General features: G+C 53.2%; 1 protein-coding gene across 1 annotated transcript in view; it reads right to left on the reverse strand.

Moving 5' to 3' along the window:
• Window positions 1–248: 248 nt before the first annotated feature.
• ENG (endoglin) overlaps window positions 249–18,479 on the reverse strand; it is a 32,074-nt gene continuing 13,843 nt past the window's right edge. The window contains exons 3-15 of the mRNA XM_027556346.1: window positions 13,365–13,505; window positions 10,328–10,490; window positions 9,163–9,316; window positions 8,739–8,868; window positions 8,113–8,287; window positions 7,722–7,864; window positions 4,930–5,067; window positions 4,666–4,704; window positions 3,962–4,078; window positions 3,375–3,626; window positions 2,258–2,312; window positions 1,152–1,253; window positions 249–1,025 (exon numbers count right to left, since the gene is read on the reverse strand). Of these exons, the coding sequence (XP_027412147.1) occupies window positions 901–1,025; window positions 1,152–1,253; window positions 2,258–2,312; window positions 3,375–3,626; window positions 3,962–4,078; window positions 4,666–4,704; window positions 4,930–5,067; window positions 7,722–7,864; window positions 8,113–8,287; window positions 8,739–8,868; window positions 9,163–9,316; window positions 10,328–10,490; window positions 13,365–13,505 (1,734 nt within the window). The 3' untranslated portion in view covers window positions 249–900. The remainder of the gene's footprint in view (window positions 1,026–1,151; window positions 1,254–2,257; window positions 2,313–3,374; window positions 3,627–3,961; window positions 4,079–4,665; window positions 4,705–4,929; window positions 5,068–7,721; window positions 7,865–8,112; window positions 8,288–8,738; window positions 8,869–9,162; window positions 9,317–10,327; window positions 10,491–13,364; window positions 13,506–18,479) is intronic.

An 18,479-nucleotide genomic window follows, 5' to 3' on the forward strand; every position in this document is an offset into this window, starting at 1 on the left:
CCCTCTGAGCCTCAGGTGGCCTGTCTGTGAAATGAAAAGGATGAATTGGTGTCCCTTGACCACATGGTAAACACAGGGACTTGTGATCACAAATTCTCACACCCATTTCACAGATAAGAGAATGGTGGCTGGCTTAAAGAAGCCACGGGACTTGTCCACAGTCACACAACCCAGAAGTGGTATTTGAACCCAGAACAGTCACCCCTCTCCCTGGTATAGGTGCCCCTCCCCTTCCAGCCCAGCCCAGCTCTGGTTTCATGGTCTGATTTATTGGTGGTGAGTATATAGGGGAGGACCCAGGACAGACTGCCTGGGGGGTGGGCGTGGGGGGTGTCTGTGTGACAGTTGCAGGGAGGAGCTAGGCTCCCCCACTCCACTCCCAGGCTGCGTGCCCCTCGGCTTCTGTTTCCGCCAGTCGTGCCAGTTCCGACGCGGAGACCGCTGGAAGCAGGTGCAGGTGGCTCCGTGCTGGCTCGGTTTCCACAGAGGAGGCGCCATCAGCCTGGGTGGGCTGGACTGAGTCCTGGAGTTCTCAACTCCTGCCCAGCCCAGGTCACCGGGTGCTGGGTCCAGGTTACAATGACAGGGGCTTTCTTGGGTGTTTACAGCAATGTGGACGTACAGGGCAGTGGGCTCTCACTCGGCAGTCCCGGGCAGCCACACCCCAGGCCCTCCGGGTTTGAAGGTTCGTCGGGGTGGGGTGGGGGACCCCCAAGGTGTTCCGAGCTGGTGCTCCCACTGGCGGCAGGCCTCTGGGAGGGAGGCAGCAGGGGCGGGTGCAGAGGGCAGGGTTCATCCTTGGTCAAGTGGAGGGGCTGGGGTCCCGGGATAAGTCCACGGCCAGTGGTTCCCAGCTGGTGGCTGCTCAGTCTCTCCCGCTGGGCGAGGGCTGGCTGGGCACTACGCCATGCTGCTGGTGGAGCAGGGGGTGCTCTGGGTGCTCCCGATGCTGTGGTTGGTGCTACTGCTCTCCGAGGAGGCCGGGGCAGCCACCGCCACCACGGGCTCCCGCTTGCCGGGGTGACCTGGGGGCAGGGGTGGAGGTCAGGGCCCCGGCCAGGGGTCCCCACTGCCCCAGAGACTGCGCTGGGCTCCCCCAGGTGGTGATGGAGGGGACCTAAGCACTCACTGTGGGGGCCTGGGATACTCACGCGTGTGCGAGTAGATGTACCAGAGCGCGGCGGTGAGCAGGGCCCCGATGAGGAAGGCACCAAAGGTGATGCCCAGCACGGCAGGTAGGACGAGGCCTTTGTCTGCACCACCAAGGACAGGATGGCTGCGGTCAGCACCGCTGTCTCCTCCCTGCAACTCCCATCCCCACTCCCCGCCCCGTTGTGCCAGCCAGGAGTGCAGGTTTTGGTGCCAGTCTCAGCTCAGCCACTGACCCTTACTTCTCTGAACCCATTTCCTCATCTAGCCAATGGGATCATCACACCCACACGTGGCATGAAGCTGTGTTGTTAGGAGCATGCCCTCAAAAGGGCCCAGCCAGGCCTTTGGGGCCATGCCTCTGACTCCCAAGGCTGGTAGAGATACATTTTTAGGGAGGCCGGATGGTATAATCTGAGCAAAGTGTGAGTGGGGCCTGAGAGTCCAGAGTCCCGCTGTGTGACCTTAGGTCAGTCCCTACTCCTCTCAGCCCGCTACCAAAGCAGAAGCCAGAGTGCCCCCTGAGGGCCCTTTGGCTCTCTTCTTGGGTTTTCCCAAGCTTCACTCTTTCTGCACTCCTGATGCCTGTCTGACTGTGGGCCAGGCAGCCTGGCCGTAGGCCTGTGGGTTCCCATCCCTGCAGTGGGGTCATTAGCCTGCCTTCTTGATTGTAGGCTGGGCGCAGGGGCTCCATCCAGGCCCAGGTAGGATGGCCAAGGGGCCGATGTTTCTCCCACCTGCATTCAGCGTCAGGGACTCTCCTGCCCAGGGGGCACCTGGGCCCAGGGGGAACTAAGACAGGTTGGGGGGAGCTGGGCTGAGGGGCATCCTCCACCCTAGGGGTCTTAGGGAAGGAGAGACAAGCACTGCCCCCAAGTCCTGTCCAGTCCCGATTCCAGAAGGCTCCATCTCCCAGCAAGGTCAGCCAGCCACCCTGGGGATCAAGAAGAGCCAAAGGCCTGGGATATGGTCCCATGGGGTGGTCACAAGCAAATGTTCTCCATGTGGAAGATGTAGCTGTGGACCCTGCTCTCTGGGGTCCTCTGAGCGTCCATCACGCCCCACTCTGACCTCAGTCCCTGGAACCTCGGGGATACTTAGAACTCACCATGCAGGCTGGTGCTGATGATGTTCAGGCGTGTGGAGACAGTCTTGTGGACTTCCTGAAGGAGGAAGAGAGCCCGGGGTATGGCACAGCCTTTGAGAGGCAGCTCCAGGCTTCCCCCTGTCTCTGTGACCCTGGCCTGCCACAGCCCACCCTGGGGCCTTGACTCTGAGCCCCACCTGCACCACCTTCTGGCTGGGGGCCTCTGGGCAAATGCTGGCAGATCTGTGCTCTGGAAGGGTGGCAGCCAGACAATTCTGGGCTGCTCCTGGTGTGTCTCTTTTGAGTTCCTGAAAAGCTCCCGACTCCCATGAGGATTATGGGGACACTGCATCCATTATCCTTGTGAATGCCCAGAAGCCCAGGCTCACTGTGGCCTAGGGAGAGCCCACTCAGGAGTGGTCTCAGAGGCTTCTCCAGCTTCATACAACCATAGAAGCTTCTCATCCTGAAGACCCTTTTATATGCAAGGGCTTGGGGATGACTCTGTGTGTGTGTGTGTGTGTGTGTGTGTGTGTCCAGGGCCCAGTGTTTAAAAACTGGTATATACTGGATGGTGAAGTGTTGTGACCAGTAAGTGCAGAAAATCAGAATTTTGTGTCTTTTGTACTAACCCTCTTCCCTGAGATCTCTTGTTTGTTGAGATTACCATGGTGACCATACTATATGGACAAGATGGGTGGGTGGATGGATTCCTGGGTGGATGGATTGACGGATGATGACTGGGTGTGATTGTAGAAGGATGGATGGATGACTGGGCTGATGGAAGGACTCTGGATGGATGACTGGGTGGGATGGTAAGAAGCATCAGCTGATAAATGATGACTGAATGGGATGGTGGGAAGACAGACAGATGGGTGAAATAATGGATGGATAGACGGATGGACAGATGGATAGTGGGTGCAGCTGCATATTTGACCAATGTCCCAAGACACAGCACAGCCATCCAAAGGCTGTTGGGTGGCAGAAAGAGTCCCCTTGGTACCCAGAGGCCACGTGTCTGCCTGTGGCTGTCTTTTGCTCACTGGTTCCACATCCTCCTGATCTATCACATCCCTTCCTGAAAACTCCAGACCCAGAAGCCACCCTTGAAGCTGGGCTGGGCCCAGCCCCCACTCACCAGGGACCGAATCCTGGGATGCATGGTCACAGAGCAGCTGAGGATGCCAGTCGTGGGCATGGGCACCATGTAGCCGCGGAGGAGGAAGCTGAAGCGTATGTCACCACTAGGGCTCGGGGACAGCAGGCTCACGCAGCTGCTCTTGGCTTCCTGGCCCTGGATGAGTTCCACGATTTCCATGTCGGGCCCCAGGTTCAGTTGGCAGCTCTCCAGCTGGATCATGAGCTCAGGGATGGATGGGGACACGCTCACCTGCATGGGTAGGTAAGGGGACCAAGGCGCGGTCAGTTACTCATAACTCTCCACCTTACCCGTTCTTGCGAAATAGGCTAGACTCATTCTAGAGTTCCTGCTCGGGAACTTTGATGGTGGAAGGACAGTTACTGGCCTGCCTGGAGCAAAGGAGGAGGAGGAAGTGACATTCCAACCACTATCTGAGCTCTGCCTCAGCTCTCCCCACCCCTACAACCCTGCATCAGGTTGGCCCCCGCCTAGCCCTAGGAAGTCAAGTTCCACTGGGGAGAAAGAAAGGCTCTGAGAAATCACAGGGGGCGGCAGGCCTGAGCGGTCAAGTCCAAGTCCGGTACCTGCACAAAGCCCTGCTGGCCCAGCTCGATGGTGTCGGAGGCTTGGAGGAAGTGTGGGCTGAGGTAGAGGCCCAGCTGGAGGGAGAGGCTGTCCGTGTTGATGCACTGCACCTTTTTCTGTGGGGATGGGAGGCACCCAGTGAGAAAGCCAAGGGGTGGGAGCAGGAGTCACGGTTCAGGGTTGTTGCGTGACCCTCCTCACCTTAAACCTCCCCCTTCCCCACCACAACTGATATTTATCAAGAACTTGCTCTCAGGAATTCCCTGGCAGTCCAGCAGTTAGGATTCTGTGCTTTTGCTGTTGAAGGCCCGGTGTCTGATCTGAGTCCCTGGTTGGGGGACTAAGATCCCACAAGCCACGCAGCCAGAAAAAGAACTTGCTCCTCACAAGACCTGTGTGCTTTCCATGTCTCCTCTTGGTGACAGCTCATCCCACAGGGGGTTCCTTCCTTATACTCCTATTAACAGGACCTTTGGGCTCTGAAAGCTTATGTGATTTGCCCAAGGCCATGCAGCCAATTCGTGCTTGAACCCTCTGACTTGAGAGACTGAGAACATGACTCTGAACAGTACTGCCCCCATCGCACAGAAGGGGAGACAGGGGCACACTGGAGACACATTGGCTTGCCAGGATCAGGGCCTGAGTCTCCTGAGGCCTGCTCCCCCCGGACCACATGGGTTAGCACATTGACCGTCCATCTCACCCTCTGCGGTGATGAGCTTGACAGGAGTCTGATGACCACCTGCAGGAAGAGAGCCAAGGAGGTGTTCAGAGCCCGAGAGGAGCCCAGAGGGTATCCCACCCAATGAACCCATTTTTTTGGATGGGGAAACTGAGTCAACCAATGGCAAAGCTTGTCTTGTCTTCCTACTAGCACCACACCCGCTCTCCCCAAAGCCTCTCTGCCTGGAAGATCCAGGAGGCACCTGGAAGGGGCACCATCCCTTTTTCCCACTCCAGGTCTTACCTCGTTACTAACCACATTTTCCATCACTTCCATGCCACAGCTGGAGTAGCCACTGCTCAAGACAAACTCATCTTCTGTTTCCTTAGCTTGGCAGCTGGAGTCCCCGAAGGTCAGGCTTTTGATGGTGCATAGCAGAGTCTGGGCCAGGGTTGCAGGGGGTGTGGGGGAGGCACCGTCAGGAGGCACAGGGCTCCCCAGGGCCTGTCCCTCACACCCCAGCACCAAGGACTGACCACACCCCAGGGGTCTTGAATCACAGCCACGCCTCTGCTCCCATCTCCATTTTTGTTAGGTCTCATCATCCTACACCGTTTAAGAGTTACTACTTTTCCTGAACTTGACACACTTCTGTATCTAGCAATAATATCTGTGACATCATGAGTGTGTTCTAGACATATGCATTCATAGAAATTGTGTGGGTTTGTTTTTTTTCCCCTCATTTTAAACAAAAGGCATCATACTGTCCTTCAGGCTTTAGCTTAGTTTCCTCACTGAATAATAAATCACAGACGTCTATCTGTGTGTATATTTATAGACCTAGAATATTCTTTTTAACTTGAGTGTAATGTTCCAAAGATCAGTGGATCACAGTGTATGACATCCAGTGTACTGGATGGCAGTAATGCCAGCCATTGCTGATCCCTGCACCACCTCCTCCACCTCCCAGATATCTGCCGGGCCAGGTAAAGGCAGATAAGAAGGGGGAGATAGGCCGCAGACAGATGGAGCTTCACCTTGGCCCTGATACCACACACCCCAAAACACTTCCACATGGACATAGGGTTAAATGTCATTCTTAAAATCCCTGAGAACATGCATGACTCATCAAGACTCTGGCAGAGAGATTTCCTGCCTCAGAAAGACTAGAAAAAAATCACAAAGGAGAAGATGGCCGGCTAGGATGGCCCAATGTTTTCAAACATCCCGAAAATTAAGAAACACTCTGGCAAAAATTTAAAGAATGATAACAAACCAGGAGAGATTATTTCAATAAGAACGATAGACAAAGGGCCACAAATGTCTTTCTTCATGTAAAAAGCTTATAGAAATAATCAAAGGGTAAAAAAAAGAAATAAGAAAAATACCAAAGGAGGGAGGCTCAAGAGCGAGGGAACATATGTATACTTATGGTTGATTCATGTTGTTATATGGCAGAAATTAACACAACGTAAAGCAATTATCCTCCAATTGAAAAAAAAATGTTTTAAAGAAGAAAAATACCAAGCCACAAAGTTACAGAGACTTTGATTATTATCAGTTACACAGTATCAAATTCACACTCACTACTTACTAATCAAAGAAATAGAAACTCAAACAAGAATGGAAGACAAGGTTCCACCTCCCACATCAGCAAAGTTTTTTAGACAAAAAAACAATAATTTGGAGAGACAGTTAAGTGTTCTCATTAATCAGCAGTGAAAATTGGAATCATCTTTTGGAAAGCGAGTTGGCAACATGTATGAAAATTTCCAGAATGTTCCCTCATTTTTGACCCAGCAATCTCAACTGATGTGGAAACCTATCTTAAGAAAACAATTCTATTTATAGAAGAATTTCATGCACAATGACACTTCCTGCATATTTATAATATTACATAATTGAAAACACCCAAATGTCTAACGAGGGAGGAGGAGCTAATTATGGCATTTTGTGTGTGTGTGTGTAATAAAGTTTTATTAAACTATAAAGGAGACAGAGAAAGCTTCTGACATAGGCATCAGAAGGGGGCAGAAAGAGTACCCCCCTGGCTAGTCTTCAGCTGAATGTTATATAGTCACTGCTGCTGCTAAGTCACTTCAGTCGTGTCCGACTCTGTGCGACCCCAGAGACGGCAGCCCAACAGGCTCCCCCATCCCTGGGATTCTCCAAGCAAGAACACTGGAGTGGGTTGCCATTTCCTTCTCCAAATTATGGCATTTCAATATGATGGGATCTAATGTGTTTTTAAAGTGATATTATTAAGTACATATGAACTTGGGCTTTCCTAGTGGTTCAGAGGGTGAAGAATATGCTTGCAATGCAGGAGTCCCTAGGTCAGGAAGATCCCCTAGAAAATGGAATGGCTACCCACAACAGTATTCTTGCCTGGAGAATTTCATGGACACAGGAGCCTAGAGGGCTACAGTCCATGGTCGTAAAGAGTCAGACATGACTGAGCAACTAACATTGTCACTTTCAGTATTTAGTACATAAGGCTTCCCCAGTGGTTCAGCAGTAAAGAATCCGCCTGCAATGTAGGAGACATGGGAGATGTGGGCTCAGTCTCTGGGTCAGGAAGATCTCCTGGAGAAGGGAATGGCTACCCACTCCAGTATTCTTGCCTGGAGAATTCCATGGACAGAGGAGCCTGGCGGGTAACAGTCCATGGGATCACAAAGAGTCAAACACGACTGAGCACCTAACGCATTGCTCCACACCAGGCGAGGTCGTCAGACCTCCTGTAATCCTCACCACCTGGTGAGTGAAAAAAAAGTGAAGTCGCTCAGTCGTGTCCGACTATTTTCGACCCCATGGACTGTAGCCTACCAGGCTCCTCTGTCCATGGGATTTTCCAGGCAATAGTACTGGAGTGGATTGCCATTTCCTTCTCCAGGGGATCTTCCCGACCCAGGGATCAAACCCCGGTCTCCCACATTGTAGACAGATCCTTTACCATCTGAGCCACCTCAAGCCCATTCTACAGGTGGAAAAACTAAGGCTTGTAGCGGAATGTGATTGGTCCTCCTTCCTGGATTAGGACAGAAGGCCCAGTTACCCGTGTCAGCTGGACTGGAGGCCAGGCGCTCCCTTACCGAGATGAGATCTTTCTTGAGTACCAGAGTCATGCCATCGCTGGAGCACTTGGGCTGGATCAGGGTCAGAAGTAGCTCCTGGTTGCAGCCCTTATTGGGAGTGGTGATCTCCACCGGTGTGGGTGAGGGCTGCAGCCCACTGCCTGCGGGGTAGCAGAGGGGGCCCCAGCAGACAGTCACTGTGGGGCTCACTGTGCTCTGAGGTGCTAAGCCCCTCTCTAGCTAGGTACTCTCAGCATTCCTGAGATGCATATGAGGAATATGGGGCTCCCACCAGCTGCCGCAACTTTCCCAGTTCACACAGCATCTGGACGTAGCAACAGATCCCAGGAGAGGGCCAGGGAAGGGAGCTGGCGAGGCGGGGGGCAAGGGAAGGGAGCCAGGTGCTCACCACAGCTGTGGGTCCGCAGAGAGACGTCATTGGCCACAGGGAGCTCCACGAAGGATGCTACCACACTGGCATTGAGCCTCCGGGCCTCCCCCAGCAGGCCTTGGGTTGTGTTTGGGAGTTGGAAGCCAGGGTTGATCCTATCTGGAAAGATCTTCAAGGAGTATTCACCAGTGGTCTAATGACAGGAAGAGAGGCAGAGCAGGGAGCTACGGACACAGTCAGGGGCCACACAGCCTGGCAAGGTGTGCCTGTAGGCTGGCCAGGGTCTGCCAGGCCTCAGTCAGGCTCTCTTTTGCTCCTGCTGTTTCCTCTGCCTGGACCACCTCCCCTCATCTACTGGTTCCTGTCTGTCTTTCAACTCAGTTTGGAGTTCACCTCTCCAGGAAACTTCCCTGACGCAGTGGGCTGGGTTAGGGGGCCTCTTTAAGGGATCATGGAAGGCTTCCTGGAGGAGGTGCCATCTAGGTGAAGGTCTGAAGGAAGAATAGGTAGAGCACAGAGGGCAGAGGGATCATCGTATATAAAGGCTCAGGGCTGGGGTGATGGTGCAGGAAGTTTGGGTTTTTTCTTGGAGGAGCCTTGGGAAGACCTGAACGGGGCTGTGTGGGTCTCAAAGCAAGACTCACCCAGATCTGCATGTTGTGGTTGGCCTCGATTAACCAGGACACGTAGGGTGGACCCTGAAGGATGAGCACGGCGGCGTCAGTATCTCTCCAAGCACAGCTCAGCTCCAACTTCACGGTCACTGTCCGGGGCCTGGATGTGGGGGGAGACGACCGCCCCCGCATCAGCGAGGGCGGTAGTGCGGGGTGTGGGGAGGTGCAGGGGAGCTTGACCAGGAATTGCTGGGCCAGAACAAGACCTGGGGTCGGTTGAGCAGCAGCTGCGCTCCTAACCTGGTTGGTCCTGGGTCTGTCGGGTGGGTGTGAAAATGGGCGGGGCCCAGATATAGGCGGGGTGACAGTTCTCTAACAAGGCCGGGGCGGGGCTAAGGCTTGGACAGAAGCGGGGCTTTATGGAGGGTGGGGCTGGCGGGGCTGGCACCCTTACGAGGCCTCTGGGCCCGGTAGGATCCTCAGGATGTGCGCCTCCTTGTGGCCAGCCACACCTTCCAAGCGGCAGCCCCAGGCTTTCGGGGTCCATCCGAGCGTGTGGCCCATGTCCTTCTGGGGTTCCAGATTGCAGGAGAACGGTGAGCTCGAGGCTGCGGAGATAAGCGCACCTCTGTCTCCCCTTGGAGCAGCCTAGCATCTAATACGCAGGCCCACCCTTTCCCACAGTAATGGTGGGGCAGGCAGGATGGCTTCCAGGAGGCGCGAGGATGGTGATGGACAGGGAGGCCTGGCGTACTGCGATTCATGGGGTCGCAAAGGGTCGGACACGACTGAGCGACTGAATTGAACTGAAGGGGTGAAAAAAAACAAACAAAAAAAGGACTCGCCAGCCAAGGCAGGAGACCAGACCTAAGAGACAGGGGTTCAATCCCTGGGTCGGGAAGATCCCCCTGAAGAAGGAAATGGCAATCCACTCCAGCATTCTTGCCTGGAGAATCCCATGGACAGAGGAGCCTGGTGGGGTACAGTCCATGGGGTCACAAAGAGTCAGACACAACAGAAGCGACTTAGCACGCACACAGGCAGGATGGAACAGCAAAGAGTGGGGGCTTGGGAGGACCCAGGTTCAAATCCACTTACATCAGAGTGACCCAGGGTAAGTCCCTGGCCTCTGTTTCCTCAGCTGTCAACACACATTTTACTTAAGGTATAAAACCATGGCGTATGTTAGCGATGCAACCCAGCAACTGCCTGTACATCACCCCCCATTTATCCTTCTTATAGTATTTACCATGACATGAAATTATAGAATTTGTATACCTATTATCATCTTCCTACCACAGTGCCAGCTCCAGGAGGGCAGCATCTGGGTTTGTCCCCACAGGGTCCCCAGATGCCTGGCATAGGACTTGGCACACACTAGGGATACAATAAATAATATGAAAGTGCTGTTTTTGTATATCCCGAGACTGACAAATGGCAGCAGTTTCATAGGGTTCAATCTAACATTTGATGAAAGGGTAACCACTGTCTTAAGTGACCCGGGGCAAATCACATCCCGTCTTGGTGCCTTAGTGTCCACATCCGAGGAAGGAGACAGAGGAATTCAGATTCCTCAAGAGCAGAGTCCTGAACCCAGGGAGGCAACTGGGGAGGCAGACCTTGGTCCAGACGAAGGAAGATGCTTTGCGGGTTGCTCAGCTCAGCGACAGAGGCGATGGAGCCCTGCGTATTCGCCCAGTTGAGGAGCTGGTCCTTGGTGGTGAAGGATGGCAGCTGTGTGATGTTGGCATCTAGGGCCTCGTGAAAGACCAGTTTGGAGTCCTAGGGAGACATGTGGCAGCTCAGGATGCTGTCCCTGGGCCTGAATGCCTTCTGTCCCATGCCAGAGGTCAGCAGATAACTGGGGGAGGCAGCTAGTTGGCTGAACAGAGAAGGCCAGGGCTGAGGAGGTTGAGGCTGGTGGAGCCGAAGTCAGCCCACGGGCCCCTAACTAGGGCCCCTCAGAGTCAGATCTGCCCCATCTCTTTTCCACGTCTGAGGGGCTGGGTGGACACACACCCATGTTCATCCCCCTGTTCAAACATCACCCTCCCACCCCTCCATTCAGTCCGCACTTATCGTGGGGCCCATGTCGGTTTCCCCCACACTCTTGTGAGGGACAGTGGCTGGCTTGGCCACGGCTGCATGGGGCTTGACACACAGTAGGCAGTAAGAAATATTGGCCTGACTGTGTGCTGGGTCTTGAGACCAGCAATGAAGATCCTGACATGGCAGCCTCATCCTGACACCTGGCACACGGCAGGTGCTCCCCGCACATGGAAATGGAGAAGGGAAGATAGAAGACATGGATGAATAAATGAGTGAACAAAAGACAAACAACTGGTCCCTGCTCTGGGAGATCTTACCACCCAGAAACTAGTCATGCCTCAAGTCATTTGAAACAACAGAAGACAGAGGATATTATTCTATGAGAAAAAAAAGGAGCAAGACAGGTCCCTTGAATGAACAGAGATGAGAATCTGGGTGGCTCCAGCACCTCATTGCCTCCACTGCCCATGCCTCAGCAGAGACTCTGGTGGGCTAGAGAAAGAAATAGGAAAGACTTCCTGGGGTAGAGGTCAAAGGATTCATGGGAAGCTGCTGGGGCCATGGACTCAGAGTTCCTCTTCCATCCATCTCCAAAGCCAGAGGCATTACGCTGAAGCAGCAGCAGCATGAGAGCTTCAGGCTAGATACTAAGGGGGGACTGCCTGACAGTGGAAATAGGCAAGACGTCATAGAAAGGTCCACTTGGAATGGAGCAGGGCTTTAACAAGGGGGCAAAGTGATGAGGACCTGGGTGAGGAGCCCAGTGCCCACCCCCACCCCATGGAAGGGCTGGGGCAGTGGTTTAGAGCTAGAGTTGGGTTGGGTGGGGAGGGGGAGGACTTTGACCATCTGACCCTCAGGGTCAGCTCTGTAAAATGGGAATGTAATAGGGATTAAAGGGCATTTGTCAAGCTCTCGGCCCCGGGTCTGATACAGAGTCCTGCGCCCTCCCCCGGTGGAACTCTTGGTCTCTCCAGAGGCGTCCAGGCTCCGGCTGCTTGGGGCCGGCTCCGGAAGCTGCGGGCCGAGGTCGCGCGCGGCTCGGGCCGTCCCTCCGCCCCCTCTCCCAGGCCGTGTATTCTTAGCCCCGGGGATGAAGGCGTGGCCGAGGCCTGAGCCGGCGGCCGCTGCGACCTTCCGGCCCGGCGGGCGGGCGGGCGCTTTTCGTGTGCCCTGCGTCAGCCAGAGCCCTGCCGGGCCTAGAGTCCAGGGCTGGGCCGCCAGAGGGTCCGGGAATAGGAAGGGGGAGAAACGGGAGGTCGGGGAGAGGAGCCGTGGCCCGGCCTGGCCTGCCCGCACTGGGAGCCGCAGGGTCGGTCCCGCTCCGTCCTCCCGGTTGGCTGCGTTCGGCCTGCCCTCCCGTGGGGTGGGGGGCTTCCATGCCGGCCCGCTCCGCCTGACTCTGCGCTTCGTGCCGCCAGTCGCGCACCCCCTCAGCTTCTCTCGGTGTCTAGGCCCGCGTCCCAGGCAGCCCGGGACCGGGGCCTGTCTTCAGGTCCCCTCCTCCTCTCCCCCTCCTCGAACTCAGTCTCCAGAGTCCTTCCTCCCACAGCAGGCCGGCCCTCTTTCCGTTTCCATACTTTTTTCTGTGTCTCGCTCCCACTTGTTTTCTTTGCTCTCCCCCGAGCTCCGGCTCTCTCCCCTCTGCTTTTTCTGGCGGTAAACAACAGCTGCTGCATCTCGGGGGGCCACCTCCCAGGGCCTTAAACGTGAACGAGGCAGTGACCCGGCCCACCCCACCTCCTCCAGCCCTGAGTGCCCCTGGCTGTGGTCCCAGCCAGTGGACCTTCTCTCTCTCTGGTGGATGTGTCTGACATTTAAAATTTGAATTTTTTTAAAAATAATTTTTCTCCAATTTAGGCCATGTAAATTATAGCAAATCTTGCCAATCAATACAGTGAAAAGAACAAAGCAGATCTCTGTTCCTCATCCCTCTCCCCAGCCAGAACTACTGTTAACACATTGTTAGGTTTCTTTCTGGCCTTTTTTTGTCTGTACTTGAATATTTTCACATTTACGTCTTGTAAACTTTTTCAAAGACGGTGACAAGGTTATTTTATGGAGGAATATCAGTGAGTCCAGTTCTCCCACTGGACAGATGGGAAAACTGAGGCTATGAGAGAGGGTTGGAGTTGGCTAATTTGTGCATCAACCTGAGGGCTTCTGAGGTGGCTCAGTGGTAAGGAATCTGCCCGCCAGTGCAGGAGACGCAGGTTTGATCCCTGAGTCGGGAAGTTTCCCTGGAGGAGGAAATGGCAACCCACTACAGCATTCTTGCCTGGAAAATTCCATAGACAAAGGAGCCTGGCTGGCTATAGTTCATGGGGTCGCAAAGAGTTGGACACGACTAAGCGACTGAGCACGAACGCAGGCACACACATCGCCTCCTGGGTTTGATTCCCACCTCCGGGTTTGGGTTCTTTTCCCCAGGTTCTGTTGCCCTTTGTCCTCTCTCTGGCAAGGCCCCATGGGGTTCACCAGGAAGGGCCCTGGTGAGTATAACGTCAGAATGGAAAAGAGAAGCAGGGGACCCTGGTCCACAGAGGTGGACAGCAGGGGCTTCCCAGAGCCCGTGCCTGAGGCTGCGGTTGGAGGTAACACACTCACGTAGGCCAGCTGGAGTGGGATTCCTGGTGCCTGCAATTTCAGGAAGATGGATTTGTTCACGCTGAGGATCAGCAGCACCTCTCGGGGCCGGATGCCACCTTGCTTGGATGTCTGGAGAGTCAGCTCCAGCCTTGACACATCCTGGGATGGGGGCAAGGGGAGAGACACATACACAGATCAGTCAGGCTGCAAAGGCTGTGTGCCACCCAGGTCAGCGGCGTTGACTCATTTACCGTCAGCTTCCATTTCATTCTCCCTGCCCAGCTTGTCCACTCCTGTCTTCCAGAGCCCGGCACAGTGCCTGGCCCTCAGGCAGGTACCCAGAAAATATTTGCTAAATGAATGAAAGATGACTCTCAGCAAATCCAAGGAGACTTTTTTTTTTAATGATCAGAGGAAGGGATAGATTGGGAGTTTGAAATTGACATGTACACGCTGCTATATTTAAAATAAAATGCCTGGGACTTCCCTGGTGGTCCAGTGGCTAAGACTCCATGCCTCCAACGCAGGAAGCCCGGGTTCAATCCCTGGTCAGGGCACTATATCCCACATGCCGAAACTAAGAGTTCACATGGTACAACTAAGACCTGGTGCAGCCAAATAAATAAATATTTTAAAATAAATAAATGCAATGAGCCTGAACTTTATTGGTAGTCAGTTGAGGTTTATTATTCCCATTAAACACCTGCTGTGAACCAGCCTGTGTGACTTCAGAGCGCACCGTGTGCCCTTTCTCTGTCCCAGTGCGGCACTGTTGAGGCATCAAACTCTGCTCCCCAACTGCAGGATTCCTATCTGCCTTATGATTTTAAAGTACTAAATACTCATGTTTTGTTGGGTAATACCATTATTTTGATATTTTATAAGAAATGTGAAGTTGAAATCATTTCTGTCTCAAGAGGTACTGACTGCATTAAAAAAATTAATTGATCATGGTATATGTATTTAGAATGCTTTCATAACAACAATAACAACTAATACCTAACATTTATATAGTGCTTCCTAAGTGCTTGGACTGTTCTAAGTGCTTTACACATTGACTCATTTAACCTCACAACAACCCTAAGAGGTAGGTACCCTTGTTACTCTCACTTACAGATGAAGAAGCAGGGCGCAGAGAGGTGAAGCCATTTGTCCATGACCACATAGCATGTAAGTGTGGAACTAAGCTCTAGACCTAGGCAGGCCTCTACTCTCAACTACTATCCTGCCCCGTCAGGTTTTTCTATACCTCTTTATTCCCAGAAAGAAAAAGAACACAGCAATCCACAAGGCAAAGTTTCTGTTGAAAGAATAGACTTCTTTGGGCCTTCCCTGGTGGTCCGGTGGTTAAGAATCCACCTTCCAATGCAGAGGACATGGGTTCGATCTCTTGTTGGGGAAACTAAGATCCCACATGCTTTGGGGCAACTAAGCCCACTAGCCACAACTAGACAAGTGCACACACCGCAACAAGAAGAAGGCTGCACGCCACGGAAGACCCAGCGCAGCCCGAAAGAAGAAAGAAGGACCCCCGCTGTGCTCAAAGACTCTCTGAACCAATGGAGCATGAGCAGGTGACTCCTGAAACTGAAACAGGTGCAGGCCTCAGAAGCCCTGCCTTGGACTTATATGGACAAAGACAGATGGAAACATTTGATTGAAACACAAACTCCAGCTGTTCACAAAAGCTGGCAATCTCTCTCCAAAGAGACAAAACGCTGACCACCCCCCCCAACCCCCCACAAATCTCCTTAAACTTATCAAAAAGGAGACGGATATTTCAAGATGAAGACAACAGTGGAAGTTTAGATTTAACTTCTAATTATCTCCTGGCCATTTCCCCAACTGATGTCAGACAGCCAGAGTGTTTCAGCTGGAAAAATCTGCCCCCAAATATTTCCACTACCTAATAATGACACCGTGATCACGCTTTGTGAGTTTGCTCTTTGAAACAAAATAAAAGCAAATAATGTTTCATTTTCAATGTTTCATAAATATTTTTTTCATTTTAGTGAGCTATATTAGGTTGCTTATTTTTGAATGATCACTTTTATGCTAGTTTATAGTAGAGTGATATATCTTGAATTTATGTTTGTGTAAGTTCACTTTTTTGATTAATTTCTGTTTTCTAATGGGTTTATAACTTTGGGGTTTTGAAATATCTTGTGTCATCAATTTTAAAAAATAGTGTACATTCTAAACACTTTATGGATTAAGTATTGCATTTAATATCATATTTTGGCAAAATAGGAAATACCAGTCCAAATGTCAGAGCTGACATTTTGTTCCAGGATTGTGATCAGTTCTTGAAATTAACTGAAGTGAAGGGAGACCCACCTTGGTGTTGTCAGGAAAGGCCCAGGCACTGCTGCCCTGTCTGAATCTTCAAGAAGATTGAAGATTCTTCAATGGACCCACCCCAGCTTCATTACCTAATTGCCTATGTATTATTAGCTTGAACTATCAAATATGATTTCACAACTCTGTGTATATGATCAAAACCCCTCAACCGTACACTTTAAGTGGACAAATGTTTTCAAAATAAAGCTATTAAAATACGATAATCAAATATCAGTACTTTCACAGGGTTCAGTCTAATGCATGCCCAGCCCTATGCTGTGTGTGTGAGTGCCCTATGCTCTCATCGAAGCAGGGTCAGGTATTCTCCCATTTTACAGATGTAGCAGTTGGGCACAGGGAGGGCCCCTGCCAAAGTGAGTGGTGAAGTCAGACGCCCAGTACCCATCAGCATGGTGCCAGAGTGGGTGCCTGGACCCCTGGGCAGCTCGCCTGGACCGTGTCCTCCCTCTCAACCCTGCCACTCCCCAGACTGCCCCACAGTTCATCACTGTCCAGCCCCATCTGTCTGTCCTCCCCCAGAGGAGTGAAACTCGTGGCCCATGCATGGCGAAGAGATGGGTCCTGTGGTGTTGGAGAAGACTCTTGAGAGTCCCTTGGACTGCAAGGAGATCCAACCAGTCCATTCTGAAGGAGATCAGCCCTGGGATTTCTTTGGAAGGAATGATGCTAAAGCTGAAACTCCAGTACTTTGGCCACCTCATGAGAAGAGTTGACTCATTGGAAAAGACTCTGATGCTGGGAGGGATTGGGGGCAGGAGGAGAAGGGGACGACAGAGGATAAGATGGCTGGATGGCATCACTGACTCGATGGACATGAGTCTGAGTGAACTCGGGGAGTGATGGACAGGGAGGCCTGGCGTGCTGCGATTCATGGGGTCGCAAAGAGCTGGACATGACTGAGCAACTGAACTGAACTGAACTGATGGTTAGGAGGTGCCACGGCTGCTGGGGACAAGGAGAACAATCCCTCCTCTGCCCTGGACGCCCACAGGCTGAGAGCACAGCCCCCGAGGTGGGAGGAAAGAGCCCTGTGACCATCCATGCCTGTTGCCACCCCACAGTAACTGTCCCTGTTTGTGCCTCAGTTTCCCCATCTGCAAAACAGGGATAGGACAGAATGGAAACCAAAACCAAGTGAGGCTCTGGATAAAGGAAGTTAAAGAAGAGAAGTAGAGGTCAGCGTCGGGTCATGCTGAGGGTGAGGGGGTTAAGAGACTGGAACTTCGTGACATCTGTCATGACACTCAGCTCTGCTCCCAGGGCTCGCATACCAATCCCTCCACCCCCTTGTCACCAAGTCCCTCCCTGTAGAGTTAGGAGTTGGGAGGAAGGAGGGTGTGGGCTAAGGCCCAAAGACAGGCAGGCAGGGGCCAGGGCCACGCACCAAGTGAGCCCTGTTGAAAGTCAGGGAGGCTGGAGAGCTGGGCTTCCAGGGGTCTGGGAGCTCCTGGCGCGAGCTCAAAGGCCAGCTAGTTACCAGAAAAACCCAGCCAGGGTTTCCATAGCAAACACTTCCATCCCGTGGCCCTGACTCATCAACACGGTCACTCACACGCAGACTTCCCTCTTTCCTCCCAGCTCCGAGCCCAAAAGTAAAAAAAGGGGCCTGCCTCGTCCCCCATCCCAAGCTCCCAGTCTTCCCCATGGCATCCTGGGAGTTCTGGGAGCTCAGCCGAGGTGGGCAGGCCAGTCACGCCCTCGTCCCCAGCTCTGCAACCTGGGCTGGCCGGGGCCTGCCCAGCCCCTTCCCTGAGCCAGTGGGCGGGAGACCACGTTTCTATTTTTGTGCCTCTGGCCCACAGTTGCCATTGTCGGCCCAGCAGTCAGTGGCGGGAAGGGGGATTTCAGTGGGGAGGCCCTGAGCGCTAGTAGCCACTTATAGAAAGTCGCTTCCAGCAATTCTTCTAGGAGTGGAGCCTCGAGCCTGCCTGCAGCCCCCACCCTCCTAGGGCCAGACTGGAGCCGGCCAGATTGGAGCCGGCCGTCCCTTTGCTCACCCCAGCGGAGCCAGACTTACAGGCAGGGTAGCAGGCGAAGGGCATCAAAGCCAGACGGACCTGAAGTCAAACCTGGGCTCAGTCATTAGCCTGTGACCCTGGGCAGTTACTTCCTGTCTCTGGGCCTCAGCTTCCTGATCTGGAAAATGGGCTGAACGATGTAACTACTTCATAGATTTGTGAGGATTCAGTGAGATTCTGCCTGCAAAGCAGGTGGTCCAACGTCCAACCAAACACATGGCAGCGGATTGGGTTTCTCCACCTGCCATTCCCTCCCCTCTCGCTCATCCAGAGGAGGGCCACAGTTCAGGGGCTGAGGAGGTGGGCATGTGGGCTGGGCAGCTGTTGGCTGGAATTGGGACCAGTCAGGCCTCCCTGCAACAGCCCCTCTCTGGGTCTCAGTCTCCCCATCTGTGTAGGCTCAGTATTATATGGCTCTTTGATTCTGTCTGCCTCCTTGGGGCTCCCAGGGTTTGGCATCTGGGACTTGGTCTCCAGCCAGGTGGCTACAGAATGGGCTTCCAGAACCCCCACGAGAGGCACGCCACTCTCCCCAGCTGAGGGTTCCTGATCAGCCCATGTCATTTCTACTTCCCCAGTTTCTTTGTCTGTCTGGGAGAATAGCACTGGGCCCGGCCTGGGGCTGCTATGCTCTTCATGGGAGACAGGAAAGAAGGCACAACTCTGTCCTCCAGGAGCTTGGCAGAGAACAAGACTAACACCCCCAAACAACCAGTAACACTGCTAACCTCATGGAGGTGGCCAATCAGCAAAT

The sequence above is a fragment of the Bos indicus x Bos taurus genome, chromosome 11, assembly GCF_003369695.1.
Source record: "Bos indicus x Bos taurus breed Angus x Brahman F1 hybrid chromosome 11, Bos_hybrid_MaternalHap_v2.0, whole genome shotgun sequence".
Taxonomy (NCBI): domain Eukaryota; kingdom Metazoa; phylum Chordata; class Mammalia; order Artiodactyla; family Bovidae; genus Bos; species Bos indicus x Bos taurus.